General features: G+C 37.2%; 1 protein-coding gene across 1 annotated transcript in view; it reads left to right on the forward strand.

The window, feature by feature from the left end:
• TBC1D5 (TBC1 domain family member 5) overlaps window positions 1-15,595 on the forward strand; it is a 322,079-nt gene that overhangs the window by 301,985 nt on the left and 4,499 nt on the right. Inside the window, exons 20-21 of the mRNA XM_026103718.2 lie at window positions 10,050-10,129; window positions 10,872-11,048. Of these exons, the coding sequence (XP_025959503.1) occupies window positions 10,050-10,129; window positions 10,872-11,048 (257 nt within the window). The remainder of the gene's footprint in view (window positions 1-10,049; window positions 10,130-10,871; window positions 11,049-15,595) is intronic.

Raw genomic sequence — 15,595 nt, forward strand, 5'->3', positions numbered from 1 at the left:
GACACTGACAGTCCACCTCTTCCTTCCCATCTCGTAGGCATTGACTTCTCTTCTGATCTCAGGTTTTGAGGAATAAAACCTTGATATAAGCTAGGTTTTGCAATGACTAAATTGTTAATTTCCCCATATTTCCAATTTTGGTATTCTTATGGTTGAACCTGATTGTTGCCACCGCTTTATTTTCTTCAGCTTCCGCCTTTGATTTAACTCATTGTACTCATGTTGTACATTACCAACCAGGTGAGCAAGCGTGTGATATGTTTCTTTCACTCTTCACACTTCTGTAGCCTTTCATGGTTCCCCATCATGTTCAAATACATGCTGTCAAATGGATAAGCCTTATGTAACTTCTTTTATTTTGAAATATAAATTTGCCTGACTAACAAAATATATTAGTTCCCACAAGTTGTAGTGTTTATCTTGTTTCTTAAACAGACTTAAAACAAACAAAAAAACAAAATATTTACAGCTTTATAACCAACTGCATCATAAGATAAACTAGTGTAGTTGTCTCACAGAGATGATTTACAAAATAAAACTGAATACCCCGTTTACTCTCTCTCTTTCTTTGTTCAGGGAGAACAATTTAAAATCTGTCTCTTTCCATAAAATTACAGTTTGAGAATTAAACCCTTTATTTGAATGGCATTTTTAGAGTGCAGCAAAACACAGTGTAGGCTAATGTATTGCCCTAGCACAGTAAAATGACACAAAAGGGAGGATCTGGTTTACACATCAACAGATCTGTTTGTACTATAAAAGTTCACAGTATTTTCCTTGTGCCAGGAGTTAAACATATATTAAGACTGAAACAGTTAATTAGCACAAATTTTATGTCCTGGTATAGGTCTGACATATTAGATGGGTGGCAGAGAGCTACTTGAATGGTGCTAGAGAAGACTCGTTTTTGCTGAAGAGGACTGCAGTAGGTAGAGGGACCAGGTGACATTGAAAAGTCCCCATCTTCAGACCAGAGCAGTGTCATGACTCAAAACTTATACAGAGATAGCAAACAAGAATCAAATCTGAACAAGATGCTGAAATGTGCAGGGAATAAAATTAAGGCAAACAAAGGAAAATAACTTAGCTTTTACCTGTATTTCTAGTTATTTTCATTAATGGGGCTGTAACTACAGGGCCTGAATTAATTTACTTTTCAGTTAGAATCCTGGCACAGGTCCAGCACCACTGTCAATAATGCATCCTAAGGATTTCTGAATAAGTGATACAAATAGGTCTCAGAGCTCACAATAACTCTTTTTTCAGTGTAAATCAATTTTTAGTGTAAATTACAGCTTCTTCTACCAGACAGACAATTCAATGTGCAACTACTCACACTGTGAACATGCTGTACTCTTCATTCATTTCTGACATGAGACTTCTCAAGCACAATAAAATGAAAAAAATAAAATAAAAAAATTACGGTCTTCTTGTCCAAAATCCAGATACATTCCATGAATGCCTAAAAAGCCTCTAATAGCATAAGATTGATTTTAGGAGTTCTGCCCCATCTTTTCACAGCGTCTTTGACACTAATATACTCTTCTGTTACAGAAAAGCCATAGGTGTGAAAGGTTAGAAATGAAAGTTTGTGATGAACAGAGAAAATATAGTTAATAGTAGATTGAGATTTTTTAAATAATGGAATAATCAAAGGACAATCTTATACTCAAAAACTCACAGAAAAAGAAGTTATATAATATGCAGGGTTAGTAAACACAAAATATTTGGAATGATACATAGTGAGGTTTATAAATCACCCCCACTCCTTCCTCCCTGCCTCCTGGAGATGGCAGTTCAAGCAGATCTCTTTGCTATAGCAACCACTATCCCTATAGAGAACAGAAAAATCCCTATAGTTTTAATAAGGGTCCAGAATTTCCTGTTTATGCTACCTGAAAATTGAAAGTGCTTGTTTCAAACTGAGTGCTCCTTCCTAATAAAGAGTAGTCTTTATTAGCATTTAGATGCTTTAGCCTATTTTTCCAGGCTAGCATAACTGTAGGAAACATTACTCAGTGAGGGAGCAGTCACAATAGTTGAGGTGGTAATGCATATTGGGTGTATATATTGTCTCCTATGCTAGTATTAATTGTCTTCATTTACATTCAGTTCACCTCAGAAGAATCAAAATGGGTATTTTTTAACCGAGAAATGCAAAGTAGGATTTTATGTGCAATATTTTAACCAGTAATGGTCCAATATATTGCTATTTACTTAGGCAAAACTTGCACAAGCTAAAATCAACAGACACACACCAATGCAAGTTATTCAGTTATGATTATTGAATATCAATTATTCAGTCAGGTAAAATATTTAAGTAATTTTAATTTTGATGTGTTTGATCAAAAATGTGGAGGTCTTTTGAGGTTTTGATGCATTGCAACTAGTTCATTGAAGAAGTTCTTTTGAGTCAAGTGAGCACTTCTCCAACTTTCTGTGCCTTAAATCTGTATGAGGGTTTTAATTTACTGTAGCATTGGAGCATACATTCTGTGACCCTGAACTGTCAAAGAATAAAGTAGGTGACTGTAGCCACTGATAATAAAATGTTTACAGTGGAAAAGAGCTCAAAATGCAGCAAGATGTACTTATTTCACACACATGAATAGCCAGATGCGTAATGCTTGGACATCAGGCAAGCTTCTTCATACAGGTCAAACGTTAAAGCCAATTGGAATGAAATAATTAGGATGCAGAGTTTTTCAGTAAGTCCTCACTATAAGCAATTAGCTTGACAGCAAAGTGGAAGCTAATAACAACAGTATTTTTGTACAAATAAGCAAAAATCTAAATGGTAATACATTAAAGGAAAGCACATGGTGATATATTCCAAAGTTTTTATTAACACAAGTTTGAGATAACATCATAATTCTCTAATGGAGAAAGTGATCTCGTAAAAAGCTTTAAAAATGGCTTTCACAATTTGCTGCCATTTATTCTATATATGACATGCATCATAGAAAATGTCCTTTAAAATAAAAGTGCTTTAAATGGAATTTCAGGCATTTATGGATGTTTGGTTTCAAAACTCCCAATCTATCCAGGTTTTTATGTGACATTTGCCATAATGGTATTTGAGTAAATCATTCTGCTTGTAAAATCAGAAACAATTTTAGTGAGTTCAGCTGTACAAGAAGCAGAAGACTTCACATTTTAGAAATCTCCACGTGATCCACAGTAACTGTCTTTTACACAACCATAGCAATTTTAAGGTGTAATATCTACAATCTAGTGCAGTATGAAGGAAATGTTTAGATTGTAAGGAAGTGAAATAGTGAAGTTTTCCTTTAGGATAGGTTGCTGTTTCTTATGGCTATTAAGTTTGTCACTTATGCAAGGCAAATTCTCATTTGCTTGTCACTTCACACCACAGTCATTATTTTTGTATCTAGGGAATGGAAACAGCAATAGGAAGAGAACTATTCTGCAGAAGGCAAGGGAGAAAAGACTTGCTTTGAGCTTTCAGAAAAAATATTGCTTGGAAATGCCCAGAGGCTGGTGGTGCTAGCAGGAGCTGGGCAAAGAGTTTCAGTAAACAGAATGCTGGTGAAGGAATATATAGTGCATGAAATGATAGTTACTACATGAAATTCCTGTGCCTTAGTTAGCATCAGCACTGTTCATTCATGAAAGGAGTGTGGGGTAGTACATTCTGGCATCAGCATAAGGGCCAGAATTTTGCCAAAAATATTAGCTCTGTGTAGGAAGAGCATGCCCTATATCCTGCCGTGGGAGGCACAGTGCCTGTGCTCTTCGATATTCTCTTTATAGGCACAGGAGGTCTGCGGATGCAGTCTTTTCCCAGTACATCTTGGCACTGATGGGGGCATAAGATACATGTTAAGCATGATTTGCTTTTAATGTGTCGATTGTAGTTCATAGTTAGAATGGATCCTGCCTTTAAGCAAAGGATGGACAAAGTGACCTCAAGGTCCCTTCCAACCTCATTTTCTGTCGGTTCGATTCTGTTCATTGCTATGACTTGATAGTTGGTGAGTTATTACCATGTATTTTTCTGTAACAGAATAGCTGATATCACAAGTATTACTGCACATTGAATATTAGTAAAGTGTTGGTGCTTTACATGTGACACATATAAGTGAATCAGAAGTACATACTATATAAATACACAATTTATATTAAAATAAGTGTTTTTTAAAGGATGTAATATTTCACAAAGGATTTAATACTTCACATTTTTAAGATCCTTAAATTCTTTAACATTCAAACATTACTAAGTGATGCTTTCGGTATAGTTCATGCTTGTCATAATAACAGATGACATGCACAGTGAGACAGGTAAATGAAATCCAGGCTACTTACTGGTATTGCCTTCATCAGCGCTAAAATCACAAACCCTTTAGTTTGAGAAGGAAAATTGTATCATTTGTATTTTTAATGATGGAAAGAAGTGTGAGTGGAGAACATGTTTTCCTGCTCAAAATCCAATCCAGTAAGGATCAGACAAAAGGTTTGGAATATGTAGCTATGTAGCTATGTAGCCTGAAACAGAGGAGCTGATATTTGTGGGAAATTTTTTTTTTTTTTTTTTTTTTTTTTTTTTTTTTGCTCTCCTCTTTCAGAAAGATGTGAACATGAAGTAATACAGGTCATCTTTCCTTACTGCTCACTACTTTGGTAATAACAATGTACTTTTACATTCTCACTTCGAACAGTGTTCTCAAGCAAGGATGAACAAGTAGAATTAACATGATTCTGGCACTGTCGATTGTTTACAAATCATTGATCAGGAGCTAGCACTGGAAGCACAGCAGTCACAGCAGAGCTTGCAGCTATTTCTAGTTAGCCTCTCTCAGCAGGTGTCATCCTCCTGGAAAGACCCCATAGTCTGGGTGAAAATGGAAATCAGTAGGAGACATATGCTGCAAAAAGGCAGTGGGGAAGCACAGGAGCAAACAAACCTAAGAGAACAAGGACATTAAAGTTATTCTAAAGTTTCTTCCACATGTACAGACATGAAGAGATACCTGAGATGACCTTGTCTCCCACAGACTAGTTTTCCTGCTAGTGCCACTGCCTGTCTTCATTTAACACAGTTCTGGATGGGGTTTTTTTCAGAATCTGTATTGAACGCCTGCTAAATTTTCAGTCAATGTTATTTGATTTAATAAGCAACTAAAATAATTAAGTTGAGCATACCACTTTTTCCACATTCAGAGAGGAAGTTTGACCTCTAAATCTAATATTTTTTACAGCCACTTTCCCTAGCTGGGGAAGTCAGCAGTGACTATGCACATCATCATGCAATGTGCAGCAGTTCAGTCATCAAAGAGTATAAGCCTTCCCTAATTTTACTGCCAGGAGCTGCTGTGGTTAATTCTACTCTTTCATCTTTGGACAGAGAATGATGGAATATCTTCAAGAGTTTAAATTTTAGAAATTAAGTGAGGGAGAGGAAATAGAAATCTGGATTTTTTTTTTTTAAATAACTACTACGGTGAATTTGCATGTGAAGTTATTGACAATTTGAGATTAGTGTAAGAGTAGGAAATGAAAAATATATTTCATCTTAATTCGTCAGCTATTTCATCTAGCCTGTTGCTACCCAAATCACTACACGATACCTGGTTTTCTGTGTTTTGTAGAAAAGAACAAAAATGCAATCATTTGCATATTATTCCTCTGTAACTCCGATTGGCTTTACAGCATGTCTGCGCCATCTATCACAGTATTAATGAGGAAATAGTTATTCATTAATTGGCCCGACATCTGTCAAATGCAAAGGAATCTGCTCATTTGACAATGAGTATCAACACTTAATTCTAACCAATTGTATAAAATACGTGCATCAGCTTATGTGTCCTGGTTGAGGGCAGCCTCAGTAGTGGATAATGTAGCTAACTTCTGGAAAGAGTAACTGCTTTTATGGCTCTGGTATTTCTGAAGAGCACAACCAGGGTTTGACAGTTCATTTTGTGAAAATTTTATGGTTTTTTGTGCTGTGTTGGAATAAATCCAGAGTCATGTAACGTGTGTGTCTGGGATCTCCTGCATCTCACACCAGTGCTCTGACAATCAGGGGATGGGATGTAAAAGTCACCCTTTGTCTTCCTCTGGGATGAACTTCCCTGAAACAGAAATCTCTGGAAAGCATTTGGCATCAGCTAAATGAAATTTTGCTAAAAATTTGCTAAAACAAACTAATCTAGTCAAAACCAGTTGAATTCAATGATACTTTAAGTTCCATGGAATTTTGAATAAAAACAGCTATCTCAGTAAGACTGATATTTACAGCATAGAATCAGAGTGATGTGGATTTTGAATAGTCTAAAAGCCACATAATCCATTTTTTTGATTCATCACATCAGTGTTTGTTTTACAGGTAGGAAGGTGTTCTTAGTTCCTAGCTGATGTCTGCATTATTTTTTTCAAAAATTTGTTTATTGTTTTACGAAAAAGTATTAATTAAAACCGTGAAGTTTTATTATAGACAGTCGGATAAGGAAAACACTAGGAAAAAATCAATATATGGCCAATTTGTTGATAAACATACGTTTCTCAGAAAACATAGCAACATCTCCTGTGAAGGAAGAATGAGTGATTCAACTCTGTTTACTTAATCTGAAAGCCCTTCAGCTGAGCAGTATCGTATCAAACATACTGCTTCCTTAGCACTCCTAACGGACCTGGTATTTTTAAAGTGTTTTCAGTTATAAAGGTACCTCTTGAGCTACGAGAGAGTGATGTAAAAGGGAAAGGCTTTTGTCTGCACTCTGGAGCTTAGTTTCCTTGTTCATCTCAGTGCAAAATCTCACGGCCCTGTGAGGTGTCCACAGGAGAGGGACGAGGCTCGGAGGCCCTGAAATGCAGCTGCGGAGGTGCGTACCCAGTCACTTGCCTTCCCTCCTCGTCCTCCTACCTCCACTTCCAGCCCAAATGCATGGTCAAGGGTGGTCCCAACAGGAGGATGTGCTGGCAGAGGCACTCCTGCAAAAACAGATTGCCTCCATCCTTTCTTCTAAGGCAAAATTTTTTATTCCTCTCTCGCTGGCTGGAGGGAAAGGAGAGTGAGCACTGATAAAGTTGGGCGCCATACTTATCGCTTATTTGGTGGGCAATAAATTCTGCATTCAAGAGGGATGAGGGTAGTAGATTAGAAGCCATTTACACTTCAAGGGCACACTTAGAGGAAGCAAAATCTGTTGAGAAACTCCATAGGGAAACTTTCATTCTCTTTCCTTGTGCTACTGAAAGAAATTCCAGTCTGTGACCTTACATCTCATCTATCACACACTCTGGGAGGGGGGAGAAAGTGGCCGATTATAGTGATTTGCAGCTTAGCACATTTTTCTGCATTAGAAGTGTGTTCCTTGAGTCCAGAATAGTGTTTTAGAGCAAACTGAGTGATTTTTTTTTGAAAATACATTTTAATCATTTTAACTGATTAAAAACAATAAACAATCCATATCCCAGATATGCCATGCTGCACATTAAAAAAACCTGCAAACTCAAGCAATAGCTTTAGAAAATCAGCTGAGTTCATGATTAGAAGATCTTAGTGTATGTAGTTCAGGCCTTTTCTCTCTTAATCATTTTTTTTCTCCAAGACTAGTGTTAAAATCTGTTATTAATTTTGCTAAAGTAAATATGTGATGATATGAACATTTTTGTTAATATTTACTGCTAGCTAACTATCATAGTTCTATTTATAAGTTCTTAGAAATTTATCAATACATTGACTTTTCAAACACAGCTACAGCTCTTTTATATAGAAATAATGTTTTCTTTTTCATTCTTTTGAAATACTGTCTTAAAAAAACACCTATAAAGAAGGGAAATAATAGTGGATTATTTCCACATCATATAGAATGACTTTCAGCTTTTGTTTTTTCTTTTTTTCCTGATATTTTAAATTTCCAACATTTGGTCTTTAATAGATTTGAGGCACGTTTTGAATTATTTTCTTGCTCCATCTGCTTAGTCACCACGCATACCTAAGTTTTTAATACATGTTTTTAATATATGTGCGGCTCAAACACTATAGAAACTTTTTTAATGCTGAGAAATGGAAAAGACAGTTGAATTCAGTGACTCAGGCTGTGATTAAACATTGTTTACCTGTCCAGGAGGACTTGGACTTTGGACTTCTGATGTTCAAAGTTCTGAACCTTTTAAAAGAAGTAGAAAATTACGCACTGCTTGTTAAATAGTGGAAGTCAAGATTTAAAGGAGTAGTTTTGCAAGTAACACATTTTAATACTTGCCAGCAAATACTATTATCTCTTATTTAGCAAACTGAGAGACTAGACAATTAAGATGTAAAACGTAAAAAACAATAAATAAAATGGTGAATTAATTATGCTTTTTGTCAATTCATGGTGCTGCATATTTGTAAAAAGATAAAGTTTTACGTTATTTCTAGCCTTCATAATGCAGTGTCTCTATGATATAGCTTGTCTCATATGATTTGTACTTGATATTGTTCAAGTGCACTGTGTTTGACTTCGTTGCTGAAGGATACTGCTGCTGTTTTATGGTACAAGTGCTAAATAATGTAAACTTGGATCTCCTTGTCTAGATAGGCTGCTAACGCAAAGCTGAGTTATCATACCCTCACTGTTGCCCTTGACCTTGATCACACCTTCTTTCTTAAATTTTCATCCTCTACTGCCTTTTGTGGCTCTAACCTCTTTTATTCACTTCTTTAGTCTTGGATCCTATCCCTTCTTTGCCCTTTCTGTTCTTTATTTTTACTAACAACAGATTTTCCTGCCCACCCACAATTTCAAACTTCTGTCTCTATATGTAAGTTTTAAATCTGCATTTCTCCTTGTAATCTATCTTCTCCTCGTCCATCCTCCTTCATCTCATGATTTCGCTATTTATTCTGTAAACACAAAACTTAAGCCAAATTGCTCAATATTTTTCCTTGAAACCTGGTGTTGTGTCAAAGTCGTCAGCAGCATCATATTCATCCTTGTCGGCATAATCTGTAACAATGTTTTTGGCTTTTCACTGGTTTGGCCCCTCAACATGTAGGATGTGTTTAAAAACAAACACAAGCAATGCATTAACAAAGCTCTAATTGTTAAGCTCCTGGGATACTGCGATTCACACCAGCAGAGCATTGTTCCCAAGCGAGTGTCACTGGAGGATTTGTACTGAGTACTATGCAAGTAAGACAGGAGTGGCAGAAAGGAATATCCTTTCATCCTCAGGTAACAGATACCATCTCAGTCAGTAAATTAGTTGCTGAGAATCACTGCTGTTTCTCAGAGAACTGAGGAGGAAGGGAGGAGTTAGCCTGGGGAAGGACCTGATGTGGCTTAAGGGGTCTGCAGAACTATCTGAGCTATGGACAGGTTTGGCTTACAGCTTTGCCTGGGATTTTCACGACATGGTGTGTCACAGCTCCATCTCTGAGGTGTTAGCCAGCCTCCGGCCCTGCCCTCAGCAAGCACCATATAGCAGTGTAATGCAGTGCAGTCTTGCAGGACAGCTCCATAGGTATTGAAGACAGGGGTCTTCTGAAGTGCCAGTACTGTGCTATGTTTTCTGGCAGAAATGAAGTTTTGCTCTGCTCTGGGTCTTTTACTTAATATAAAGAGGTCAGATAGGGAATGACATTTTCAGTCTTGTTATATAGAACAGGAGCATCTGCACTGGCCACAGAATCTGAACTAAAATTGCTGAGCTCCTACCTTAATCCTTCTTGAGCGCTCAGCAGATTCCTGTAAATGTTCTTGAGAGCTTCCAAAGCATTCACAGAATCAAACATGTATGCAATTCCATGAGCTATAGAGGCCAAATTGTCTTCTAGGGACCAGTAAAGCAAGAGCAAGGGTCCGTTGGTGCATTCAGGCAATAGAAGTCCAGCAGCAGTGTAGCATTATTGTAGGAGTCTTGACAGTAGTGACAGGCTTTGACTGGCCTAACCCCCACAACTAGTGAAGTTGTCACCACCTAGGTCAGTGTGTGAAAATGTGTTTGCAAGTCACAGGATTTGGTTCTGAGAACATATGTCAACTCTAAGTTGGCAGTACATTAGAGATTATTCAGGAAGTTCTCTGTTTTTGGTTTTGTAGGAAATATTCAGGAAGTTATATTACAAGAACACTTGGAAAAAGAAGATGAAATTCTGGTTTCCCTGGCTGGTTTGAAGCAGGTATAGCTATTGATTAGCTTAACCTTCCTGTATCCCACAGTGCTATTAATCCTTTCTCTTTTTTTCCTCCTTTTTTATTCTTTTTTTTTTTTACACTGCTGTTTTGTCTTCTGTTGTAGCTGTTTTACAAATACTAATGTATCAAGCATTGCAGAGTACTTTTATTTAGAAGGTAAAATCCAGCTGTTAGGAGTTCAAATGACTTGCACATTTTCTCCCTGAAAAGTTGTGGCAATATCAAAGTAGAACTGAGGCAGTGCAATTCCAAGTTCTGGGCATTAACCACACCATCATTTTTCTTAATGCAGAATGTACATGCTAAGCAGGGACTACATGCTTCTCACCACATCATTTAAATGTAATGACACTTGAATGTCATTCAATGTAAAGAAAAAGTACTATATATTTAAAATGAGAATGCTACCAAACTGAGCCTTGAAATACATTTTATCAGGAACAATGTGACTTGTTAAATCTATAAGTGTGATGTAGGGAATAATCTTAACAGTTTCATTCTTTTTAACTTTCTTGGATACTTGTTTTTCAGAATCTGATACAATCACATTTCACTGATATTTATATCTTTAAGTAATATAGGTAATAATATTGACTTACTTCCCATCTCTTCAAAGCACATATTATGGGAAAATGGTGTGTGAAAGCATTCTGCACTGAGCTTCAGAGAATTTAGAATTGCTCGAGGTTTCAAACTTACATTCTTTCCCCTCCCATTCAACAACAGATCAAGGATATTCTGAAAGGTTCCCTGCGTTTCAACCAGAGCCAACTGGAAGCTGAAGAAAATGAGCAGATCACAATAGCAGATGACCACTACTGCTCTAACAGTCAGAACAAGGGGACGAGTGATGTCCTTAAGGGATCTGTTATGACAAAGCAACAGTTCTTCCCAGGACGTCAGGTAAGATACAAGTATCTCCAACAGGCCACTGATAGAATTAGCCTTGTATTTTTGAAGACTTCCTTTAGCATGTCTGCCTGTTACACAAATACACCAGTTCCAGCACACCTCTCCTGTAAAAAAAAGCAGGGTTCAATCAGAAGCATAACTTTTGTCTTGCTAAGTGGTCATTTGTACTGTAAAAACTCAAATTCCCACCAGAAACCCAGGAATGCTGCTGCATGTAGAGCTGTGCTTGAAAGTTTCTCTCTGATTACTGTGCTGTTCCCACTGATTTTGCTAGTGCAAGCTTATGCTCCACACACAGGTGATTAAGTCAAAGTTTAGTACAGTGGTTGGGGGCAGGGGGCTTTTCTTCAAATCATTGAATGCTTCTTAACAAGTCAGTTTCACATAAGAAGATGTAAAAACTGGAGGTAAATGGTCCCATATCAGTTGATTATTCTCATTGTTTGTCCTCTACAGTTCCATTATGTAACAGCTGATTATCTGCATTGCAGTGTATCCATGTTAAGTGCCAAAAAGGAAATAGCTAGGAGGTTACTTTTACCTTCTGCTCCATTTCCTTGGTAAGAGTTCTTTGTATTGACTTCTTGACTCAGTAAACATGGTTTTCAAATACAAAACTTACGGTTACAGCACAAGTTCACACACAAAGAGAGTTTTTCCTTCATGTTAAAAGGTATGCATAGGTGCTTCTGTCTAAGACCTAGTCCAATTCTGATATGATCTTAAAAACAAATAACTTTTTATATGCACATTTCTGTATACATTTCAATATTAAAGTTCTGAAGTTGTCTGCTGTGTCAATACTAATACTCACACTTGTGAATCAGTGGCAACACTATCACCTCAGTCTAACTGAGTCTGCAGTCAGCTTCCTCTTGACAAGTTTACTTAGAAAATAGAAGAAATATTTATTGATTTTCAAATAGTGATATAGGTTGTTTTGATTTATTATACTCAATCCCCCGAGCTAGAACATTTTATGTCAAAATCCTATTGTAATTGTATTTCAATTTGTTATTTTAAATAATAATCATAGGTTCAGAGAGCAAAGTTTTGCTAGAACATAATTGCTCCTTTAGCTTTCATCATTACAGTCAGTAGTTTCTGCTGTATTAAAGGCATAGATTAAACTCTGATGGTAGCATATGGGAGTGTTTGTATAATGACCTCCTGTTTTTTGCTTTTATCTCTTTGCATTTTACACAGAAGTGTCTTTGGCTTTCATGACAAAATGGCAAATAGCACTTTTTTGGCAATTTTAACTTGGATTTAGAAGGTAGAATGTAGTATGAAACAACAACCTGATGAACTAGTGTGTGCAGACCTTACTTGTGCTGAAGAAGCCCTTACACATGTGCTGGTCTAAATGTGTGTCAGTAAGCAGAGGGGCTGGGGCATTGCGCATGGAGTACTGCGAAGGGACCAGGTGAGGCACACCTCCCTCCCTGCCTGGGCAGATTTCTTTCCAGTGGAAACTTGAGGGGGTGGTGTGTTATGAGGTGTCACCCGAGTATGGAGTCAGAATATACATCCAGAGAAGGTTTCGGGGGTCCCAAAATTTAGATGTACCCTGTGATAATACTGCTTCTGAGGGAACTGTGCACAATGTGAGTAAAGGCTATAGGATCTGAGCTAGCAAAGCACTTAATGAGGCTTCAGTGCTGTATGGTTTGTGTTTGCAGATACAGTACATTCATACTGATTAGCCTTCTCTAATCTTATCTCCTGGAAGTTCCAATTATGATAATGAGCAACAGCCTATTACAGAAAGAAAAATAAAAGGTTAGGTTTAGAACTGCACGTTGTGGGGAAGCAGCAGTCCAGGACTGCAGTCCAGGAGGGGGTTAGCATCTCGCCGCTCTGCGCTGTGTCTGAGCCCAGCTTCTTTAGCTGCAGCGTCTAAAATGAAACGAAAAGAGAAGAGCTTTTGACAACACCTTTTAATAAAAAGGAAGACAAAATTGCTAAGCTAAGTAGGCTGTGAAGTGAGACAGTTAATTGTTGGGAGGGGGGCAATTTCCACCAAATTGGGCCACTGCCCAGCCTTTTATTCAAATGAGGAAAATGGGTTGTAGTGATGCCTCTGGGTCAAGCTGGGAGGGTCTTCTGAGAGCTGCAGAAGGCTTAAAAGATTCTAGCCATTTCTAGGCCATTTAATATATTTCTTGCTAAACAAATTTTACCATATTTGCATTTTTTATGACTTTTAAAATGTGTGTAATTCTGTTTAATATGACTTACTTTGTGGAAATTCTACTCTGGCACAATTATAGGTATATTTTTAGGACTGCTGAAAAAGTTATGGGTGATTTACTATGGTGTAATCAAAATTGAAATCCGGTCTTTTGTGCTTGGTTGTTATATAAGTACAAGGTATTTATCATCTTTAAATTATTTTAAAAGTGCTCTTTCTCTTTTTTTTTTTTTTTTTGCCTCAATGTCCTTTACCAGAAAGTGGGGATAAAGATACAGTGCTTATTTGCAAAGATGAGAACTAAAAATGCAAAAAATAAGAAAAAGGCTCAAAGAAGTACAGCATTTGTTAGAATGTTTGTCTTTAGTAGCAGTGCACAGTTGACAAACAGAAGGCTTCTGTTGCTAAATAATGAATGATAATTAACACATTATCTTGCTTTTATGTGGATTCAAAGAAGGAGGCAAAATGAGCTGCTGTTCTTCCAAGCTTACTTGAATTGTATTCTTACAGTGAGTTTTAACTCATTCACAGTATGAAGGCAATTGAAATAGGCCTGGTACTAGTAGCTGATATTCATCAGGAAAAAATGTTTGGAGAAGCCATATGGCAACTGGCTTAAGGTTGTTAACTTTCAAAGCTACTGGAGGTATAATTCTGTCATTTTTCATTTATTCACTAGTGGCAGCAGATGGGAGAAAACATGGTTCACGTCAGCATGAGTTTCCTGAAACAGAAACAGGGCAGAACAAGAAGGGGGGAGGTATTTTACCTCTGGAAATATCACTACCAAAATACCAATGTATTTTAGGGATAGGCGAACGTTTACAGTAGGCCCTTTTGTATCACTTTGCTGCTTTTCTGATACTTCGGTGCAGTACAGTTCTCCTTAATTGATAGCCAAAAATTCGGGTAGAACAAAAAACGGTGTTGCAAAGCACAACACTGATGAAAAAAGTTGGGGATGAGTGGGTTTTTTTCCTTTCCGCTTATTAAAGGGCAGGATTTTTTTTAAGTATGCAAGAGCACATTTGTTGAAGGAAAATTTAGGAAATTGCAACACTAGCACAAAATATTGATGACTATGGGCTCCTGCTGGGGTTCACTGCCAGAAGGCATTCAACCTGCTGGCCGTCCTTGGCCATGCCAGCAGGAAAACACTGACCCCACTGGGTGAGGGTGCCGCTAGGTGATGCTTTTGTCTCCTTATGAAAAGTGAAGCCCTCTTGGATATGAGGGTTGTGAGGACAGAAATAGTGTGATCCTAATAGCCTGGAATAATAAAATGTATAATTTTGCAGAAGACGACTGTATTGTGTTCATTGAGAGCTTTTAAATGGAAGTGTGAAAAGAAGACAGGTGGATTATGTCAACAGATGTTGCTTAAAGGAACTGGATTCCTGTTGCACAGAAGAAAAAAGGAGGGAAACTTTGATTTAGAGCTCCCAGAAGAGCTCCACTGGCCGGGCCTTGTCTGCAAAATCAGCCAGTCGCCTGCTAGCACCGTGCTGGAGCAGAGCCATGCTTGCACACTGCCCGCATCTTCTGGCCCCCGGAGGTGGCAGCGGATGAACTGACAGCTAATGAGGACACTAATTCAAATAGACCAGATGAAAGCAAAGCGCTAATTAGTAATGAATGATGTCTTAGATCAGAAGTGCTTAAATAGTGAAGTATCTCTCCTGGTAGGGTAAATCTGTTTGGTTTTAACTTTGCGGTAAGTAAGTAAAGTTGTTTACACACTTTTGAACTACACGGTAGTTGACATTTGAACTACATTGGTTCTGTACAGTACAGGAAAACTGAGCTTAGTTTCAATAGTATCAATACTGGACAGTTATTGATTTTTTTAAAATAATCTTCTCAGTTACCTTTATATGAATTCTATAGTCTTTTGAGGAAAATGAGTAAGTATCGAAGAACAACAGATGTAAAATTGGCATCAATCTGACAGCTGTCTTATATTGGGACCTTTCAAATTGTAACCAGTGCTCTGGACTTCAGATATTTCCCTTTGAATGAGAAAGTATTAGAATGGGTTATTTACAAAAGACAATAATAGATATTATTATATTTAGATACCATCTAGATAACATGAAAAAAATATTTTTATAAATTTTATAAACAGGATATTTTAAAAATTTACTGCAATGGAAATATCTGAATTCCCATTCATATGTTTTTTTAAGGAAACAAGCCACAAATCTGTATTTTAATGTGTTTTCACATTCAGGTTATATTTATCTTGTTTGTGACTTTTAGCAATTTGGAGCAACTGTGTAAATAATAACCAAAAACTTAACACCTTTCTTATTTCCTGCTACAGTTTGTTCTTAATGCCTGG

The sequence above is a fragment of the Dromaius novaehollandiae genome, chromosome 2, assembly GCF_036370855.1.
Source record: "Dromaius novaehollandiae isolate bDroNov1 chromosome 2, bDroNov1.hap1, whole genome shotgun sequence".
Classification (NCBI taxonomy): Eukaryota; Metazoa; Chordata; class Aves; order Casuariiformes; family Dromaiidae; genus Dromaius; species Dromaius novaehollandiae.